Below are 23,101 nucleotides of genomic sequence, written 5' to 3'. Positions count from 1 at the left end.
TTGAAGGATATTAATTTTACACTGTAGGGTTTAGTTATGTTTTTTTATATGAACGCAAATATTCTTGAAATAAAAACCTTGCAGTTGAGGTGGAAAAAATGCTAATAGGACACAGTTAAAAGGCAACGGTGGTAACAAGGAGTACCTTGAAGAGAATATTAAAGTAATATTGATTGTTAGAAATTGGGAAGAAAAATAAAGATTGAAGCTCATGACAATCCAGAGATCGAAAACACACTTCCAAAAATTGTAGATATTTGTAAAGCTGAAGAAGCCGCTAAAAAGTATGATCACATCTTAAGCAAAGTAGCCGTCAAGAAAATAGTTAATTATAGAAGTGAGACTCAGAATATTCCTCAGAAGATGTTGAAATAATCTAAAGTTAGTTGTATTATTGGAGCAATTGGAAGTTTTTTCAACATATAAGGAATACTTAAACTTAACATCTTCTATAGATTGGAAAAAGTACAAGAAGAAGTAAAAGTTTCCTTTCTTGAAGTTTTATATTCAGCGAGTTCAGGTGATCAAATATGTATTCCGGATCGGCAAATAGGGCCAACGCATCTCGTCGTTAAAGTGGAGCTTCTTGAAATCAGATTCTATGTTTCGCACATTTGAGAGAAGAATATGGGGTTCATAGTGTGTGAGTTGATGATTTTGATTATATTATCAAGTAGTGATTGTAACATGTGACACAGATACTATATCTTATTCTCCTTTGTGGCTCATGCAATGTAGAGTCCGGACTGTCCGTGTTTCTCTTTGTGATATGGGTAATATATCTAAAAAATTGTTCCTTTCATGCTTATATCCCATTTGATACTACAACGCGCATATGCTTTAGATCAGCTGATGCCCCGAAAAAAAATTAAATATCCAAACCAGTTGTTGCTGAATACATTTTCTGAACATAAAAGTAAGTCATCTTCAAAGTATTGTTGTCCTTCTTGACATATAACAGATATATAAAGACAATGTATATCCATCATCATATTTTCAACTACACCACACAGATCTGACCAAAAGTAGTGAACTATAGTGATTCTCTTTATTTGTAGTATTTCTTCATATAAGTAGTGTTGTAAATACTAATCATGAAGTCTTGGACAGGTTAGTGTTTATCTTATCAAAAAAAAAAAAAAAAAAAAACCCTCAGTGCACACAAACCTTATGGAACATTGCCATTTAATCAGAATCTTGGTAGGCTAAGTACCATATACGTCGACTTCGTTAGGCGACTTCCTTTATCAAAGGGATGTCGATTCCGCCCAACGGTTTTGGATAGGGTTTCGAGATGGACATAAGCACTTCCTTTACAAACACAGAAGCAGAAACTATAGTGAGTCCCTTTCAAGTAGGAGGGGTAGCAAGATTTGGAGTCCCTCAGACCATACACTCAGATCAGGAAGCTCAATTTACTTGTTCCCATTGGAACGCTTGGGGCAACCCCTTGGTTAGAGTAACCTATTCACCACCTCTTATCACCCTAAGTCCAACTGCATTATTGAAAGATTTCACAGGACTTTGAATACTCTCACTTCAGGAATGAACCATTAAGGGGAATTTTATGAAGACGCTCTTCCATTTGTGATGTTGGGCCTTCGTTCTGCCATTCCAGGTATTACAGGAGCAACATCTTCTCCAAAGCACCTTGTCTTAGGTTCAGCTCAGAGGCTACCATTATCGTCAACCGAACGTACTAGTTCTTCCATAGATAAGATCTTGTTTGAGAGCTTCAATGAGATGAAACATGCTCCACCAAATGTTTTTTCCCGAGCCTCCCACGAGAGTGATGGACATGTAAGAATCTCTTAAGATTATGTTTTGGTCGGAAATAAGCCAACTAACCCATCCCGCATCCTACATATTCGGTACTTTTTAAAGTCTGTACTAATTCGGACAGAACCTATAGTCTAGCCAAGAGATATATAACCGACTTCATGTCAATCGACCGCTTGAAACCTGATTTCGCAGTAAGGGATATTCTTCTTTCATACAAGGACGACTCACCGTGATAAGAATATGCGTATAATATTTATATAATTTTATTTAATCCATATTTTGGTTTATCTTATTAGTTCATTTGTATGTGACTCATTTAATTATTTTTATTTCAATTATTGTACACAGACATTAATGGGTCGTAATTGACGCAGACTCTTGGGTGAGTATTAAAGGACTTTTAAGGTAAGATAGGTTGAGATCCCTTTTATATATTATTTGAGAAACTTTGATGAAATACATTCGTATTTAATGTGGAAATAAGTGACTTGCTGAGAGTTTTGTGATGTCAAAATATATATTTCTAGATTTGCTGAATTCAAAGAAAATTTAGTAACCGATACCTGAATTTCTCTCAATATCTGTGGAGGAATATTGTGAAGAGTCAGAGACGCTTTAATAAAACAACTAATGAACTTATTCCATAAATCATCTGTCTTCAAGACATTAAGAGTCTAGTTTCATCTTCACTTAGAAAAAAGTTTACTCCTTCCTCCCTAGTTATTTAAGCAATTTCTACACTAACTCTGGTGTCAAATGTAGAGTCCTTACTTTTGTTTCAAGATTGTTAAATGTCCCAATTTGTGCTCAAGAATTTTACACAAAAAGTAAATAGGAACATCAGAGTTCCTTTTAATCAATCTGTATGGTGCAAGTGAGAGAGAGTCGTCTTTTTTTCAAGGTATTTATAAATTCCAATAAGGGAAATCCTTACCCCCTTGCTATTGTTGGGGATGTAAATGTAGATTTAAGTAAAAATTAATAGTCCAAACTTGAAAATTTTAAGGAAGTTAATGCTTGAGATGATTAGGTTGATCTATTGAGGAAAATTTTCACTTGAATGAAAAAAAAAATTATGGAGAACAGGAAACAAGACTTTAAGAATAAATATAGTTTTGGCGTCATCTAGTTTTGTTGATAAAATAACAACCGCAAAATACCTCCTGATTTCCTCATCTGACCACAAGATCTTACAATGGGATTGCAAGCATGAATATAAAATGAGCCAGTTGTTGATTAATTTCTTTTCAAGTGTAAAGACGTGTTATATTACCCTCTCGTTTTATTTTCTATACTGTAGCTTTTTACCAAGTTATTTCTGTGTGTTTCTTGTGATATTAGTGATATGACTAAGTTCGTTATTTAAAGGAAGCTCCAGACAGAGGATGGAGACCTCTAAGGCTATAAATAATCTGTACGACACTGGTATTAGACGAGGAAATCTTGACTCCAAGGATCAAGGAGGAGAGGTTAACAAAAATAATGATGTAACATCAAAGGAAGTCGTTGCATCAAGGTCACTTTGTGATACTCCCACAACTAAAGATAAGAAAGGTTCTAACTGTTTGTTAGTGTTACAAATAGTCGTAGATGAATAACCTTCCAACGGATGAATTTTGAAAACATTGCTCTCATTGAAAGAGATATCTTAGGTCCCAATCTAATGGATGTTATATCTGTATCCTATCAAAACTTTATACACTTGAAAGTATTTTAATGAGGCATCAATCTCTCAGTCTTCTGGGTGAAAGGATATGTTTCTATCTCACGGCAGAGTTAAAAGACATAGAAGGCAATCTCTAAAATGCAAAAATAGAATATTGAGATTTTACTGCGATAATGCAAAGAGATCAAAACTTCAATATCATATTGAAGAATGCCTGAGGCACTGTATGACTGTATAAAGTAGATAATCATTTAGCTCCCTTTGTTAAAGTTAAAGAAATTAAAGTAGCTCAGCATAAACCTAATGAAATAAGGGAGCTTAGAAGTTCCTCAATTCTGAAATAATTTCCCCATCTCCTAAAACAACTGAGCTCTTCATTAAATGTCTTAGTTAAGAGCTTACCTACAAACCTTCCAACATTCCTTCCTATAATTGGTTGGATCTTTCATATGAAATTTGTAAATTCCATTAAGCAATGTTCAATTTCCTATAATTTTCGGAATGGAAAAACTAAATGTAATCAACAGCCGAAAGGTTACATATATTGCACGAAGTGGATTATAAAAAGACTTAAAACTAATGAAAATAGTCAATTTATGGAAAATATCACCAATGAAGAAATAATTAATGAAAAGACTGAACAATCTCAGCAGAAAAATGAATTGAAACTGGCAACGATACTCACAGCAGTGCATGTAAAGATAATGTTGAGATGAACAACACAGTGATAATTTTAGCAGCAAACTCTCATTATCATGAAAAAATCAAGGTTAATGAGGACTCTGTAACTGAGGAGGGATGCAACAACAATGTGAAAAAGAAAAGAGAAAAAAAGTAAAGAGGACGAGAAAAAAACTTTCGATCCAAGAGAACACTGAGTTGAGTAGTATTAACAAGACGAGACCAAAAATTTCAATCAAAAACTCAAAAAAGTCATAAATTGGTCAAAGGTGAAAAAGAAGTCAAACAATAGAAAGATGGTAAATTGGACGAAGTTGTCGAAGTTCTAAGAAGCTCAAACAAATATATAAACTCACATATAAAAAATGAATTAAAAAAATCCACGAAAAATCAAAGGAAAAACTCTTTATGGAGTCCAATATCTAAATATCGATACCTTCTGCCGCCGATTGTTGAAGGGTGAGGTGTATTCAAATAAATTTGGGAGAAGAACTACCTGCACTGCTGAATTAAATGAAAGGCTACTGGGTAAGGATACCTGTTTGATAATGGCAACTGAACCACCGTTAATCAGGGATGGATCGAACTTTGTTCATTTCACAGGACCATCTGCTTTTGTAAATTATAAGCCTAAGCCAAGAGAAGCAATTTTAGTCTCACCAGACCTTGTGTCTTCGCAAATTCCTAAGTTTTGCTCGAGGGATCTTGTGCTATATACGTTGAAAACCAACAACAACAAGGACATGACTGTTGCGAGCTATTATGCAGACATAACATTAGAGGAGTTTTGTGGACAAATAAGACCACTTGTTGATTATTGTGATAAGAACCATAAACCTTTCTTGATATCTGGCGACTTTAATGCTAGAAGTTTACGATGGGGAGATGCAATAACTAACCCTCGGGGTGAGACACTTGAAGAATTCATGACGACATTTAATCTAGGCCTTCAAAATGTAGGATGAGTGCCAACGTTCGCCAGTGGTATGGGAGAATCAATAATTGACCTAACGATTCCGAAGCGCTGGAGTTACCATCTAGTATCCGTGTGGAAAACTGACTTGGAGTATTATGGATCTAACGATAGGTATTGCGCCTTTGAAATAAATGCTATTAGAATTATTTGCAGTGATATTAATTTAAAAAATGCAAATCGGAACCACTTTAAGCTTGAACTCGAATCTTTTGAACTGATCACAAAATATAATCTTCTAGACACTGGTAGCATTGATTTAGAACCCCAAAGTATTGCTACTACTATTCTGGAATCCTTACAAATATCCTGCAGTATATGATCCAGGATCCTCAAAAAAGCAAATCCATGGAGGAATTACAAACTCAGAGAACAAAGACGCAAAGTGAAGTAACTATAATGAAAAAAACTAATAGTAGAATAGAGCCAAAAAACGGCTTTACAAAACCATGATAATCGAGGCTTAGAGGGAGACCTTTTGAGATTATGTAAGTACACTAAAAGGTCCTAAAGACATATCCAAGCCAATGAAAGACGATTTGTTGTATTCTGATGCCGGCAGCTGTCAAGAACAACAAGGGCCGAAACATTGTGAAAATTATTTCGATGTTGGACTTGTGAAAAGTGATATTAACAGCTTAAAACAGAATAAAAAGCCAAGGCTGGATCAAATTCTTGCACAGACTTACAAAAATATTCCATACTCTATGGTGGAGCACTTGACAGGTCTTTAAAATGCAGTTTACAGCACTGGCTACACTCCAAAAATTTGGAGAGAAGCCAAAGTACTATTCATCCTGTAATTAGCATTTTGACAAACTGTAGCGAAAGTAGTGTTGTTCGTAAGGAAGAAGCCTTAGTGGTCTTTCTTGATATAGAAGGTGCTTTTGACAGAGTCCACTATGATCATATTATTGATGCCACGAAGAAGCAGGGTGTCGACTAAACAACAACTCCCTGCTATAGTAATTTTCTAGAAAATTGAACTATTTTTCCCAAGCAGGGTGGCGAGAGCACATCGGCAATACCAACAACAGGATATCCACAGGATGGGATCCTCTCGACACTTGTCTGGAATATTTCTTTTGAAAAAAGAAATGATCTTATAGAAAGACCAAAATGTAAGATTGCACATACAGATGACCTGGCACTATGGGTTAGAGGGGCTCATCGTCAAGCACTAACACAATTGATGAAAGGAGCTCACAATGGGCTGAAGGCAGAGAAACTATTTTTAATGGTAACAAAACCAAGTGTCTGTTATTTACCAAAAGAAGAAAAGCTTAGAATTTTATTTTTTACATGAATGGGACTGAGATATAGAAGTTTAAAAACTCCAAGGTTTGGGCTCGTCATAGATCATGAATTAAAATAGAATAAAAATTAAAAATATGACTTGACAAAGGCGATAAGAAGCTTATTTGCCTTAATGGCATTCATGGGCTTGTACTGGGACTCACCCCACCCAAGTCTAGATGAGTTTATGAAACTTATGTTAGATCAGTACTTAGTTACGGAGAGATTGCTTTCTCAGCAAAACTCCAATGTAGTGAGTTAATGAAAACTCAGCTTCGCAAAATACAAGAACTAGGTCCTTTAGGAATCATTGGGGCCATGCAGTCGCCGCCAAAAGCAACCATGGAATTTTTATGTGGATTAATTCCTTTACATCTTTACGTAATGGAATGTGCCTGCCTAACAAGACTACGAACAAAAATAGACAACCCACATCAATGTTTCGATCATTCAAGTTAAGACCATCTACAATACTTTGATGGCTACCAACTGAGGTACAAAGTCCCAACCCCGAGCCAATGTACGCAGATCCGGTCATATAGACAACGGTACAAAGTAACAAGGTTATTGAATATAGACGAATATTATTGGAGTACTGAAGGATCAATAATAAATCGTCCCACAGAAGTGCTGATCGGCCTTAAAATAATATGACACCGTTATTGAGGAATGGTCATTAGGACTTGATGATACAAACTCAGTATTCCAAACTGAAGATGAACCTATAAGAAATCTAGCAATCCTCATTGGTGCCCCTGGACGAGTGATATTGTTTATTCAGTGTTGCAAGTTCGGTCCCATTCAAGAGCCTCTGTGGATTACCTAAGCTACGCATGTACTTGAGGGGCAATTTTCTTGTATTTATGAAGTAATTTGACAACACGAATGTCAAGGGGATATTATCATTATCTGATAACCTATCTGCTATAGATATTTTAAATATAAAACCAGAGTGAATAAATTTCTTACTGTAAAAAATTATATTCGTCAGGTTAAGAAAGCTATCACAAGATATAAAATGAATGCGTGGCAAACTATCTGGCAACAGTTAAATAGCTGCTGCCAATCTCATTAGTTTATCGTGGAGCCATACATTTGAACACAATTTTACCAATACAAGAGTATCTAATCTGAAGTATAGTCGTTATGTTTAGTGGTCATATACAACTTAATTGACAATTTTTTTAGATGGGTAAAACACTGTTTTCGATCTGTTGACTCTGTGAAGAAGATGAGGGAACACCCTTTCATCTTATCATTGACTGTGGCCGTACAATGCAGGAAATGACTGAACTTGCAATGGAATTTGTGGAAAAGAAAAGATGGAAGAGCAACTTTTGAAGATTTTTAATATGCTCTGTAATTATTATTTATTTTATAATAATAAAGTTAAAAACTCATACATGAAATTCTACCGACTGATACCAGATTGATTTCCCGGGTGGTAGGGTGTATCTAGGAGCAAAAAAACAACATGAAGCAATTCAAAATGCCTGCTGGATCTTGGAAGATGATTCAACGTAGGCTCACTGTATATTTTGATCACACATTATCTGCTTCTAGGATAGCAATACTATTCAAGTGACTACCAGATATTTTTTCAAATAAAGGAGAAAAGCTAGTAGAAAATTCAATGATAACTTGGATGTTATTCTGACACAACTTTCTCCTTTTTTCAGGGCATATGCGGCTATTTTATAAACAATAAATTTAAATCCGATAAGACTTGTGGACATGATGGAATAATTAAAAAGTTTATGCTTGGCAATGAAGGAAATTGTGCCTTATTTAACGTGTATTGGTAAATCTATGGAAAAAACACGGCCGTCTTCCAAAAGAGTTGACTAAGAAAAGAATTACACCTATTCCAAAACGGTAACAGAGCACACTTCAGCCATTGGATGCCCATAATTGTGCTCAATGAAGCATATATAATTATAACAAATTCAGCCAATTTTAAACATGAAGTGCAATCCAACGCCAAAAGGTTTTCTTCGTGGGAAGATAATCTCTGATGTTTCTTGGAGCATTCAAGTGTTAATATAATCAATAAATAAACATCAAATGTATGATGCAGTTATAGTTATTGATAAATTTTATAATCCGATTGGGGTTTTATTTTTTAACAATATATATATGTGGGTTGGAGAGTAAATCAATTGAACTGAAGAGAAGTTGCCGACAGAGATGCAAGGCCTCTTCTTTATTTTTTGTTGCAGCAATTGAAGAACTCTGTATTATTATCAAAAGGAAATATGGCAGATTTGATATTTAACTAGGATATAAGAGGAAAATAATTTATAGACATGCAGATGATGTGACTCTTATGATAGAGGCTAAATTGGAGAAGCAACTTATTAGAAGGCTCAAAATTATCCTGAGTTGCTAAGAAAAGTTTGACATAAAGTCTGGCCTTGCATTAAATAAGTATAAAACGATAATACTACGAATTGGTTAGTGGACTATGATATCCAACACCGAAGTTTGACGTTACGTAATACTAGAAAATTAAGAAGTTCTTGGGATTAAGTTGGACAGACATGGAGTAAAGTTAACATTTCCTCTAACAGTTTGATATATAAAAAATGAGCAGACAGGAGAAACTTTAACTACAATCACCTTATATGACACACAAACAAATCTTTGGATCTTGTATAAAGCTACTTTGTCCCCGATAATTTAGGAGTATTCGATTGAGGAGGAAAAAAGTTGGATAGAAAAGTTATTTTATAAATCATACATTCTGTCATTAGAAAGAATCAGAGAATAGCTTGGAGGTGGACTCGCCACGATTTCTACTATCTTGCCTAAAATTTACAAGGAATTTTTTCTTAATTTAATTGTGAACCCCTATTCTGGTTGTAGGTCTTTTTTATTTCCTCCAGTAGGATTTTGAAGTGGTTTTTGTTTAGTACGAAAATAATATATTTACAGGTGGTCCAATTTTGTTCTTTTATTAGGGCAGCTTATATAATTTTGTGGTTGAACGATGTGGTTTTTTACTCAAACTCGACAATAGACAAAATAAATAAGAACAAGGCAAAAAGGCATTTCTTTAAAAACCATAGAATCCGTTAAGCATGGAATAAGAAGTGTCGGTTAATCACGTAATTCGAATTCATAATATAAAATGCAATGATATTTTCTCGAACGTGAATCTTTTTTTCCCTCTGCAAAGGAAAGTCGCAACACTCTGTATGATGACTCATTAGCCTATGGAAATCAGTTCATTTAAAAAAGTATCAACCAAGGCCATATCCGTATTCCATGTTTGAAGGACAATTGGATAAGCCATATAATGAATTCCACTAAAGGAATTGCCAATTGCAGAAAATTCACTGTCAGTTTCCAGTGGCTACGGGCTGTATAAGATTTAATGGTTATTGCAAAGTTTGTGCTAATGTGTTTAATTCAGTTGTTCAAACTTTTGCTGAGTGTCCTTTTTTGCTGTTATTGAGGAAGTTTGTTGAATGGAACATAGAAGGTCATATAAGCATCACACCAAGCGATATCTCTGACATAATTATATTTGGGATTCTAAAAAATAAGTTAATTCCTTTGAACGAAGGTTTTGCAATCAGATTTGGGTTACTTAACTCTAAGTCTTATACTACAAAAAAGTTTATTGAAGGAACCAACAGATGCCAGGGAGTTAAGAGGCGCACTTATTGTCACTATGTTACGATAGATGGCTTTTAAATTGAAAATACCAAAGGACCATACATTGACGTTCAATTTAGCGCTGGATGTTATACGGTATTTTACGGAGAACTCCATTAAATACATAAAAATTTTAAAAATATATTTAATAGATATAAAAATAAGTAAATCCTAGTTATTTAGTTTTATATTTCTGACTTTTTTGGTATTTTATTTTTTGTTTTTTGGATTTTTTGTTAATCTAATTTATTCTACAGATTTTTAGTGCAGTTTTGTAACTAAAGATGTCTTTGTTTTGGTAAATAATTTTAAACAACAATCTTTATTTATATTTTAATAAATATATTTTCTAGGGATTGGTTTCGGTTATTTTTTTGGTGAACTGGTAATTGGGGGTAATGAGTCTTTGGATTCTAGTAAATCCGATTAAATAATTACAGTACTTAAAAGAGTTTCATTAATACTCGAGTATTTTGTATTACCCGCGTTAAAAGTAGAATGAAAAGTAAAATGAGAAAGTGTTATTTCCTTTATCTTTTCTATATTTTATAGTTATTTAATCATAAAATAAACAATAGTACAGAAGAATTATACATTAAACTTAATGAAGTACTCGCTTTGCATTTGTCTTGACAAGATAAAAATTGACTTAATTTTATTCCTATGGTCATACAATACAGTATTATGCTTCATCCCCTTTTGAGCTACCAAATCAAGAGTGTGGGTACATGAGCTGACATGCTTGATATTGGTATTTTTAACAGACCGAGCCATAACATGTTTATTGTCGGTATAATAGCAACAACTTTTCCCCTAATGGATAGCTCAAGGATAGTATTTTCAATAAAAGACTGAATATTATTTACATTATGGGCATTCATAAATAAATGGCAAGTAAGTTATCTCTGCGGAAGACAAGAACGACTTTGATCTGGGGTTTGGATACGATTGATGAAATGTGCGGTCAAAATATTATAGCGGTATTGTTACAGGAAGTATAAATATCTGTAGTTAGACAAATCTGTTATACTGTTGCTAATTCATCCATGAGAGGAGTCTTCATTCTGTCGAACTTAAAAGGGAGCAATTTATTAGTTACTGTCTTTCTATTAGGCAAACGTATCCTGGATCAAGATTGGCGACCAAATTTCGGAATACGGAATCTTCAACATAATAGATAATCATTTCCAAAACAAGATTGTCGAATTTATTTTTTGGAGGATTGGATGACCTTCTGACACGACACAAATATTACGATATATTAGACTCTTTACTGAACTACACAAGAGTAGAGACTTTAGATGTTTCCCATATTAGAGGTAATACTCCCACAAGCTGTTATTATTTTATTTTTGTTTGCAGAGATTACTAAACACCTTTTGTCCTTCTTGGTTCTTGTAAAAAATGTTTATACATTATCCTGACTCCGGGGCTACTGCTCCAGAAAAAGAACTCCATTTGTTCTCTGAAGTTCACGATTCATCTATGAATTTATAGACGTCTATGAATAATTATTCAACAATCAAGAAGTATAGTACTAACTTTCATTATCCTTTGATGATTGCATTGGGAAGCTTTGTTCAATATAATCATCATCTGATTCATAACAATCAAATAATCATTCCATGCTACTTCCAGGTCTATTCAGGTATCTTGGCAAGTTGAAAAAGGATCACACTCTTCCTCACACTTCATTTCATAAAATAAAATAAATCTTTGAAATGCTTATTTTTATTGATGAAATGAATATACATTGGTAGAACTATTTCTATGGACTACAACCTTAAATTAATATACTTTGGAGACGTAATCATTTAACAAACTCATAAAATATGCGAGGTTGCGTTATTTTAATACAAATAGCTCTTCTTTTAATGTCTACAATACAATTAGGAACAGTTTTCAAACATAAATTGAGTTCAACGGGTACCCGCCTCAGAAAAGAAATACCCGGAATTATTTTGATCAAATATTACCTGTGAAGAGTTTTTAACCCCTGAGTGCCCCTTTTTACATATAAAATGCTGGTATATTTTTCATTGATGTTCTGGGCAAGAGCCACGGATAAGGATACCTGTACCCATCCCTTGTATTTTCTCAATTTATTATGATGTATTTTTTTATATTATATACTGTAAAATAAAGACATAAAAAAACATTGTGGCATTTGAAAGATTAATAATTTATTACTTCATCTTAAATTTAAAACAATGTATCTTAACACATAAAAATTTAAGTATAATGGAAGATACTATTTGGAAACTGTTAATATTTCCGTTTTTTTCAACGGCTATATATCATGACTGAAGTTCAAAATAAACCTTATATTACAATTTTTTTAAATTGCATTAAAAAAAGAATGCTTTTTTAATTTTATTATTGATTTTATATATATAATCGTGCAAGGTTGGATTTTATAAGTTTGGAAATAAAAGGTAAATAAATCGATCATATGACTAATTGTAAAAATTAAGTAATATTTCAGAGACATATAGACTATGCCAAATTTCAATATGCCTAATATCTAATTTAAATGATAAGTACTCATTACTTATTTTGTCATATAATCTATTTGGTTACATTTAATTTCGGACTTGTATCATGTGTAAATTATAATTCATAATAAACGTGGTGGTCAAAAATGTTGTAAGCTTGTATTATTCAATCCTAAAAACCATGTCCATGGTTAAAAAATAATATTTTTTGAGAAATTCGAAATATATTACACGTAAATGGCTAATTAATTGAGTTGCTGAAAAAGAGCATACATGACGTTTATAGAAAGTACACTTTTGATTATGTCAAAAATGATATGGTAGCTATAGGGAACATGATGTTTGAACTTTTGAAGTATGAGGCAATAATGCATTAGTCTATTAAAATATATATATATAGTAGGTGATCCGATGACAAGATTTTATAGTGTCCTGCACTCACCAGTTGAGATGACTGGTTTATAATGAAAAAATGACTTTTGTATGATCTTTTTAAAAAATTATGATAACTCCTTTTTTGATTGTTGTATTGGAAGCATCTCCCTCTAATTATTAGTTTATCAAAATTCGCCTTTATTTATATTACTAATAGAACAGTCGATAGAGGCTTGAATAAAGTGCCTATAATAGCCTTGCGTTATGCCTGGATTTTTGGAAAAGGAGATCCAAAAATTTGGAATTACTTATTTCATAAAAACTAGATGGGATGTCATATGGGGCATTTAAAATGTCGGTTAAGTTCCCGACTATAATTAAAGGCCACATCATAGTGCGTGGATATTTAAAATGAAAATTAAATTAGTTTAAATGATGAACATAAGTATAACAGGTCAGGGTTCAATTCCGACCTTACACAAATACATTTTGCCTGTAATATATACCTATGCACTGTCAAGAATCCTATTTTCCACAAAATTATGAAGAAATACACTTGTAAACCCGTCCCTTGCCAAAGAACCATAGTTAAATTCATGGAAGATATTGGTCAAGATGTCTATTCCAAAAAAGTTCAAGGAAGGTTATTTTTGTAGTCAATCAGACTAAAAATAATCGGAACGATCAAGTACAGCTTTAATTATTGGTCCTTAGACGGCTATTTCCTAATTCACTCATATCTTATCAACATGATTGAAATTAAAAATGTTAATGCCAACAATGTTGTAAATTTTATTGTCCAAAGTATTCAAGTTACTCTTAGAACTGACGTTGATGATAATAAACTGATGAGGTTTATCACGGATAAAGCTTCATATTGAAAAAAACCCGGCGAATATCTCAAAAGATACTACAGCCAGCTCATACATATTATCTGTGTGGCTCATGAGCACCATAATGTTGCTGAACTTGTCCGCATAGAATTCACTAAGACAAATGAATTGATTTTTTTAAACGCTGGAACAGGATAACATATCATGTCTTCTTCTTACTACATTTCTTTATCCTAGCTCCAGTTATTACACGTTATGACACTTGGATAAAAACAGTAAATCACTATTTCAAGCCCTTTGTAGAAATCAAGGAATATTTAAACACCCTCCATGAAAAAACGACTTCTATAATTAAAGTTAAGGAGATTATTAATGATGAATATATATTTGAATAACTAATGATTATTTATATTAATGTCCATCAAATTTCGTAAGCCATCGCAGCTTTAAAAGGAAGATTACCCTTACTTAATAGCATGACCATCGTTGAACTGTCAAATTAGGGCTATTCCATCCTAAATAGTCTAAATTCCTAACTCATAATCTAGCTTACAACAAATTGGGAGAGCTATGAAGTTATTCTCAGCCATAGTGATGATTTTTTAACTGAACTCTGATGGCAGAAAATAAAAATTATAATTATTTTTTGGGTAAATCTATTGGTTTAATTTTCTGAATGTATCATTTACTTTTATTTATCATTATTCGGATCTATCTATTTGTTTAAATTTGTGATTATAATAATTTATTGTTTAGTAGGTGGATTCTATTTAATTTAACCCTTCCTATTTAGACTTGGAAAAACAAATTAAAATATATTTAGAAATACAGTAAATCAGTATTTTATTGCTATGGTAATTTTGTTCATAATTAGTTTCGATTATAAATTTTTGTAGAGTAAAACAATCGCATTCTTTTCAAATAAGTGAAAAAGCATCGAAGTCTTTTATAACTATTTTCCTTCATTTTTTTATACCTTTATACCTGAATATTTATGAATAATTTTGTTAATAACCTCAATAATCATAATAAAGCAGGTAATTATACCATAAGTCTCACTGCTGCATTCTCCTCACACTCTTTTTTTCCTTCAAAAACTCATACTTACTTACCGGCAAATTCTGGCCATAATAACCTTAATTTAAATACATATTCGATATAATTGTATTTTGTTTATGAAACCAAGACTTAAAGTTTACAGCAAATGTGAATTTATCAAGACCTTTTCCTATACCTGATAATCCAATCTTTGTAATATTTGGGCATTAAATTTAAATTTTCACTGATTCCTTCAAAATATTTCCGTTCTTTTGCAATTTTTGAGTCCGACTTACCATAAAAAGAGAATCCTATTACCTATCGTCAAATAATAATTGAGATCATAAAAAAATATATAAATTATGGGTGATTATCCAGTAAACATGGTTATAGACCATACATAGATGTTCACCCTTTTAAATGTATATGTTTACGCGTTGATGTGATCCTCGAGCATAAGCGTGTAAACTACAGGTTGAATCCTCGGAAAAAATGTTTTGATTGCCAAAAATCTCTGGATATGTTGGAGTTTCTCTGAAGCAGTTGCAATCTTCAATGTATACATTATTAATTGAATAGTCCAAAGAGTCCTGAAAATCAAATGCATCATTCAAATGATTTGGACGAGATTGTACAATCGATCTGTAACGATATATATTTATAAAATACATATTATAAATTTATACCTTCATATATGTGTCAGAATTTTTTTTACCTATAATAATTGCTTGCATTAAGGGCCCATTTGGAGGCATCTAAGTTCCAAGACATCACCATTGATTTAAAAATATTATAGGTATCAGGATTATTTGAGGAGATATCTTTAGGTTTGAAACTATCTAGAATCTTAAAAAATATAATATAAATAATCCAATTTTTACCATAGTAATACAATATTAGAAATCAGATATTTGTAATTTTGGGCACAATATTTTATTATATATAAGATTAATGAATGTTAACAAAAATTTTAAATGCGGAATATTTTACTAAAAATCTAATTAACTAATAAAAAGTACTTATGATTGGAGTTCATTAATAATATTTAACAAAAATTGATATATCTATCATAAAATAAGTAAGTATACACGATTTTATGTCAATTCATCACACAAATCACATTTACAAACTTTTGTTGTTGGTATCAGACCTATTCTAAAAAATATAATTGTGTGTTTTTTTGGGAAATTTTTGTGCGCCGGCAAAGGAAGACATACTAATTTTTTTATTTTTTTCCAATTAATGAATGCTTAAATTGAAAAACATTACGTAAGCAACTTTTAATATTTATTTGTTCTGAGTTTTATTATTTTTTGGCATATTAATATCTTATGATGCATTGGAACAAGTTAATTTTGCAGAGTTGATCCATAGGAGAAATATTAAGTTAAAAATTATAATACTTGTACAATATGAAAAAATATATTATTTATTATGAAGTATGAAACAAAGTATTTCAATCAAATTAACTTACTAAGCAGCTGTTGTAAAAAGATACACAAGTATACTACCACTTTCTGTAAAAAACATGTAATATCTAGGGGAAAAAATAAGATGTTTTTACAGAAAAAAAAATTCTACAAATATAAAACCTTTCTATTGTTAATAAATACTACGTACATAAAGAGTTGGATTTTAAAACTGGAAAAAGTTTCAACCTCAATATCTTGGCAACCCTGAAATCTATGTTTATAAAAATATGCTCATGAGATTTAACTGAGATTATTATATGCCTCCGTGTCGGCTGTACAACCAAAGATATTATGGAGTTTATAAAGCTGCCCAAATCAAATTTATACGATGTTGACTAGGCTTCAGAAGTCTGATGGGTCAGGATTTGGAAATACCTACATAGAAGACTCATGATCTTTTGGGATTATACATTGTGGCTCCCTACCTCCCAAGATCGAACTCCTCGAACTATAATGTGTCTTGGAGAGATAGCCCAATGAAAGTGTACATAACACTGTTGACTCCTTGTGTCTATTCTCGAGGCACTGGGTAAAAAGAAGAGGGATTTCCCCATCAAGGCTTTTTGCCAGGTATAGGGCCAAGTCAGAGGCTATGGTTGAAGCTGGAGTTGGTTGGTTTGAGTGATTGACTTCATTATTAAACCCTATATGTAAGAGCAAAAGATTTGTGAATTGCTGAATTAATTTTGTGAAAAAAATTATAATTTACATTATCTAATTTCCAAATTTAAAATACCCCCCTTTATATTTGAAAATGTACATGAACTAGGAATGTACCTTTTAATCAGCAATTAATAAGTAACTGGTAAAAGGCTAAATATTAGTCGATAATCGGGCAATGCTGTTTTTGTAGTTTAGCTCTAGGGTGGTTAAGGCTCAATGATTTAACGATAACAATGTGTAATAATATTTTCGCTCGTTGGCTAGAACTCACATATATTATTGTTATTCAAACTAAAGAACACAAAAGTGATCATTAAAACCTTAAACAAATATAGGTTTGTTTTTTCTAGCTTGTTGGAAAAAAAACAACAACATATTTTTACGTTAAAGAATTATATGGATGAATGTGATAGTTAATAACAATTTATTTCAACATTAAAGTATATCAAAGATTAATTAAACAAAGTTATACTGTTTCAAAAATCTTATAAATTACATATTCAATTCTAGTAGTACTTGACAAGTAGATCGCAAATCTGTAATTAGTTGTTTCATATCAAATCAGGTATCCGAGAATTTTCAACTTAATTTTTTTTTTTTTTTACCTTTTTATAAGTTTTGAATATCAAAAATAATCAAGTAGTTACAAATTCGTGATCAGCTTGTTAATTACTACTATAATTGAATATGGAGTTTATAATATCTTTGATAAGTAAAATTTTGTGATGTGATTTGCGATTTTGTGAGAAAAAGATTAAGAAGAAGATAACAGCGTCTTAAAGGAGTTTCAGATCCTTTTAGGAGACCTGGAAATAATTTTGTAGGTCTTAAGATTTATCATGGGATGTTGGAAGACATAGGCAAAGAAGATGTATGATTGGAATTTGCTGATAGAGTTATTGAAAGGATCCCTCAGGAAAATACCCTAGAATTTCTCAGAATAATTTTGAGGAAAATGCTTATAATAAGGATTGAAAAGGTGAATTGCTTGAACAAATTTTAAAAAGAAAATTGAAAGAGGATGTTATCCCTTCCACAGATATCATACCTTGAGAAGGATTTGAGAATGCTCCAAGGAAAACGAAATGAATTTAGATAGTGGACCATTTGGAAGAAGATTCTAATTAAATATATTTGGAGACATTAGACCAATCATCCCGAACCAACGTAAAATCAACTTAAACACTTGTGTTAGGAAAGATTAACGTATTTAATCAAGCATGTTTATCCTGGATTATACAAATCAGTAGGGCTTCTAATACCAGAAAAGATACACTCATTCCAGAATTCGAGTCACTCATGAAACAGAATACAGATTTACACGAAAAAGTGAAAATCCTTCAATCGGAATATATATTATTAAAATCCAAATTTAATTTTAAGTAAGCGATGAAAGGAGAACTGGAAAAGAGATAGACTAAATCTCGATGTAAACTCATTATCAGTGGGAAGAGGAATGCAAAATGGAATGAGGAGTATCTGAAGTCTCTTTCCTCAAAAGCTTACCGTTACATTCAATCCAATGGTCTACCTCCGGTTCCTAGTGTAACAACTCTCAAATGGTATATCCAAAATTTTAAAACAGCTCCTGGAATACAATCAAATATTATTAAAAATATTGCTCAACAAATCAAAGCTGAGGAAACTCCAAATGGAAACTTATCTGTCGTGTGCTTTCATGAGATGAAACTCCCCAAAAATATCAAAAAAGGATTTTGGATTTGCCTATGCAGTAAATTTGGATATGCAAAAGGATATTCTCCAAACCATGATAAATATGATTGGAACAAAGAAGCAAATTAAGAGAAATAAAAAAAAGTAAAGTGGTGTTGCCTAAGTACTCTGCTTTGAAGCCCTGTCAAAAGGGCATAAGTATTTCTTCAAAATCTTTGACATCATTGTATCAATACATAAATAATGAAATTGGCCTTCCATATATATTGACATCTCGTTTAAGTCAAGATTGTCTTGAAAACTGTCTTTCAAGAATAAGATATATTGGATGGTCACATTCCTATCCTAATGCCATAGATGGATTTCTGATACTCGTAATAAGTGGATCAGAAAAAATAGTTGTTTAGAATGCCCACGTCAGATCTGAGAAAGACCAATGTTTTGTTTCTATGTTTCAATAAATTACAGGTTGTAGTATCACCAATGCACTAATGTAGATATAATTATCCTGCATCTCCTTCTAGGTCCTATTTTGAGTGAAGTAGATTCAGAAGATAAAAAAATTTTTATTAAGACTTTTATTAAATAATTTATCCTCAAATCATCAAATTAAAGGTGAGATTGAGGAGATATAAATAATGAAGAAAATACAATAGAACAAGCATCTAATGATTTACATCTTCCTAAAATCTGTGAACGATTTATTTATGTTGCTGAATATGTGGCCAAATCGTTACATCAAAAATGTAATTCTTCCAGCATCCAAGTTTCTCCAAGTCCATGGCTTAAAACATTGTCAAGGGGGGACTTTTTCAACCATCGGAATCTTTTTTTAGAATTAAAAAAAAAATAGAGAAGCATTTCATTAAGTTTTATGAAGAAGGTTAGATCCTAAAACAATGTCCTAAAGAGGGAATCAAAAGGGACTCCAAAGAGGCAAAAACAAATTCGTCAATAGTTGTGTTTTCCCCTTAAATGTGTAATACACTCGTATAGAACTGCCAGAGGATGCATTATTAAAAAAAAAGAATGTAATTAATAATTTTAACGATAATTTGTAACGTACATGGTTTGGCTATTTTAACAAAGTATAAAGTCTGAGATTTATAACTCCTCCAGTTTTACAGAGATCACCAAATTTGAAGCATGTGGTAAACTCTAGATAAGCATGAATAAATTGTTAGTTTATAAAAACAAGGCATTTGGTGTTATTATTTAAAAAATAATAATAATTCCCTGTCTCAATCTCATATTATGAGTTCGATGAAGAGACTACTGCACAATCGCTTCTTAAACCCGATCAGGCTACATCTAGCTACAACATCTGGAAATAAAGAGAGCAGACTCAAGTAAAAACTGCTAACAAGGTTGTTTACCATTCTTTGTGGCCATTACAAAAAAAAAAAAAAAAAAAAAGGATTTGGTATCAGTTTTGGAAAAATTAATCATGTAAGCGATATTTATCCCAATGACCGTAATGATTTAACCGAACTCGGAAGCTCAATTAAAAAGAAGGATCAGGATAATTTTATTTAATTTTACCATGTTTTTCAAAAAATTTGCATTGAAAAACTTTATTCTCCCAACTTATGGTATACATTGAATGGATGGAAATTTTCCGATTGTAATATCAAAGAAATTATAAATGTTTGGGTCATTAGATGGGTGAGCTCTTGTATCTTTGAATTAAACTGATGGAATTAAATACAAAAATTAATAATTTTATCAAAGGCTGGCGTAATTTTAACATTTAAACAAGAAAATACCTTTAAATCACTTTTTTGTTCCCAAATTTTTGTATAAGGCTATCTCATTACCTTTATTGGCCGTGGTTTACATTAAGAATGAAAAAGTTTGGTATGAGATCTCTTTCATTAGAGTTATATTTCAGCTTTAAAGACACCACAAAATCGATTAAGTGATGGGTTCAAATCTTTTGCGGAAATAATCAAAAAAGTTTACTCGAAAGTTTTTCTTGATTTAACGGAGTTGAAAATCATGAATATATAAATCCTAAATTCGCATCTGTTTCGTATTCTACTCTTTTGAAGGAACCCTGGTGTGTCCTTAATATACATAACAAACAAATTACTCATCTCTAATACACTGATAAATGGTATCAATTTCATTTAGACGGCTGAACATTTAATGTAAATATAAGTCATATTAGAGGGAAGAGTTTGAATTGAGTTACTTGATATCTACATTCACTCATTATTCTAATGAATTCTTTGCTTTTCAATTGTATATTCTAAACACTGGCCTCCTAACTTAAGTTTGATTAACATTTTTTGGAGGAAGATATCATGGCTAAATCTTTGGATATCTACTTCTTTAATGGAAGCACCATAAATTATTTATGAAAATACAAATTAATTTGAAGGATCGTAATTTAGTAAGATTCTAACCTGTTTAAAGTTTCTCCTACCTCAGCTATTTTTAATTATACTAATTAAAGTTATTATATGACAACTATCCCTTAAATTTAGAAAAGCTAACCCTAGAATTTACTTCCCAGGACACCCATTCTCCATCCTATTGACTCCTGAGACATTAATCCTCACAACTCATCTTAACAATTAACTCCCTCCTTCTCCATCCGTTTTGACACGTTAATTCTAGTTAATTAAAGTAGCTGTTTATAATAAAAAGATCTATAAGTCTTAATCTTTAAATTTGAATAATTCACCCAGCGCACTTATAATATTCATACTATGTATATTCATAGGGTAAATACTCTTGATTCCTTTATATTTTATATCTCTTCCAGTCTAAAGGGTAGATCTACTTTAAAATACTTATTTCTTTAATTTTAAATTTATTTATTTTATTTTTCAAAATTTCTTTATCATGTTTAAATGTGTATATAAATAAAATACATATATTTATTTATCATGTTGTCTAAATCAAATTAGCAAAATATTTTATATATTATAAGTCTGAATTCTTTAAGTCAATATATCAAGGAATTTACTTTCAAATTTAACTTCGTATGTTAAACATTACTACTTGATAACTTGTATAAGTTGACCACAAGTAATAAGGAAATAATTTTTTTACCTTATGATGTGGTTATAGATAAGGTATATTTGCACGACTTTATAAAAAGTAGAGTAAATTAATCCAACTAACGCTACCATTTATTTTGTTATGTAGTTTATATTTGGAATGGTTTTTTTTTTTTTTTTTTTTTACTAGTTGAGCTGAAAATTTTTTGGAAGAAAAAAAGCTGCTGTTATTGGAAGTGACATTTTAATCTAGAAAACAGTGATTTAGCTACATAGCCAGAAACGACAAGCACGATCAAAATTTCAGTAAAAGTAATTTCTTCATGCTACTCTACTTCTTGTAAAGTTGAGGATTGCGATAAGATACCTCCTACTGTGCAGCTCTGATTTATTTCCCTGACATGGAAAAATAGTTCATGTTTAAAAGATTACATGTAAATTGATCGTGTGACAATATTCATTGTCATCAATCCCCATATAATTTCTAGGAACATTATTAACATCCCTGAATATATAGTACCGACACACAGGTTGTGCAAGATATTTTTGTGGGTCGACACTCCACATCATGGTGAAAAACACTATTAAGGTTTCACTAGTCTTCGTGGCTTCCTCTAATTCACCAAATACACCATAGACCAAGGTCCACAGAATAGTTAAAACCACTGTTGAGTCTTCCCTAGTCCAACAGAAGAAAAAGTTTACTATTTTATAAACTAGAGTATAAAAGTATTTTAACATCAGATGTAAAAGATATTTGTATTTTTTTGTATACAGACACTAGTTTATTATGCTCTTTTCTGGATCCAACCATTTGGACAGGAAGAACTGTATCTCCATGTTGGCATTTGAAACTCGTCGATCATTTGGAGACCTTCGGAAGCTGACCGATAGAGCTACCTTTTGTGAGGGAGCTTTCACTTGCTGGACGGAATGTTGGACAGGTGTTTGCTCCTTTTCAATCTCCAACATTGCTTTAGTCAACTTATGGAAGAACCTTTTGCCAAAGCTTTTGAAGCCGTAGTATCCTTCTAACGGCAGATGTCTAGAGTCATTAAGTGCATCATGTGAAGAACCTCCCTAATTTTCTTCATATCTTCCCAATCCTTCTTAGAGAGTCAAGTATTTTCGCCACCTTAATGTGGAAGAAAGTAAGAAACGCCGCTTTTCAGCTCAATGAAGCAGTCTAACATGTCGTAGCATGAGTTAGCCCGGTTTTCTACGCACGGTATAAGTAGTTTTGTTTTCACTTTTATCTCTTTCAGTGCTTCGTTGAACGATCTTATTGTAGTAGATGACTTTTTGGTGGCAGTTACGATATCTAAGACTTTGTTTTTCAATGTTGATAAAGCTGGAACTTGGAGGAAAGCATCTTCTACCATCAAATTCAATGAATGTGCAAAGCACCCTATTGACTGCATTTTCTTGAACTTGTGTCCCTTGACAGCTGCTATAACATTATTTGCATTATCTATTGAAATAGCC

General features: G+C 32.0%; 1 protein-coding gene across 2 annotated transcripts in view; it reads right to left on the bottom strand.

The window, feature by feature from the left end:
- LOC121127346 (uncharacterized) overlaps positions 1–23,101 on the bottom strand; it is a 46,174-nt gene that overhangs the window by 12,686 nt on the left and 10,387 nt on the right. For both annotated transcript variants that reach the window (XM_040722696.2, XM_040722695.2), the window contains 3 exons: positions 15,515–15,645; positions 15,234–15,441; positions 14,996–15,117 (listed from right to left, as the gene is read on the bottom strand). In XM_040722696.2, coding sequence (XP_040578630.1) covers positions 14,996–15,117; positions 15,234–15,441; positions 15,515–15,576 — 392 coding nt within the window. In that variant the 5' untranslated portion in view covers positions 15,577–15,645. The remainder of the gene's footprint in view (positions 1–14,995; positions 15,118–15,233; positions 15,442–15,514; positions 15,646–23,101) is intronic.

This window comes from Lepeophtheirus salmonis, chromosome 12 (assembly GCF_016086655.4).
Source record: "Lepeophtheirus salmonis chromosome 12, UVic_Lsal_1.4, whole genome shotgun sequence".
Lineage (NCBI taxonomy): Eukaryota > Metazoa > Arthropoda > Copepoda > Siphonostomatoida > Caligidae > Lepeophtheirus > Lepeophtheirus salmonis.
Note: the sequence above shows the minus strand (reverse complement) of the source record. Positions and strands in the feature narration are given on the sequence as shown.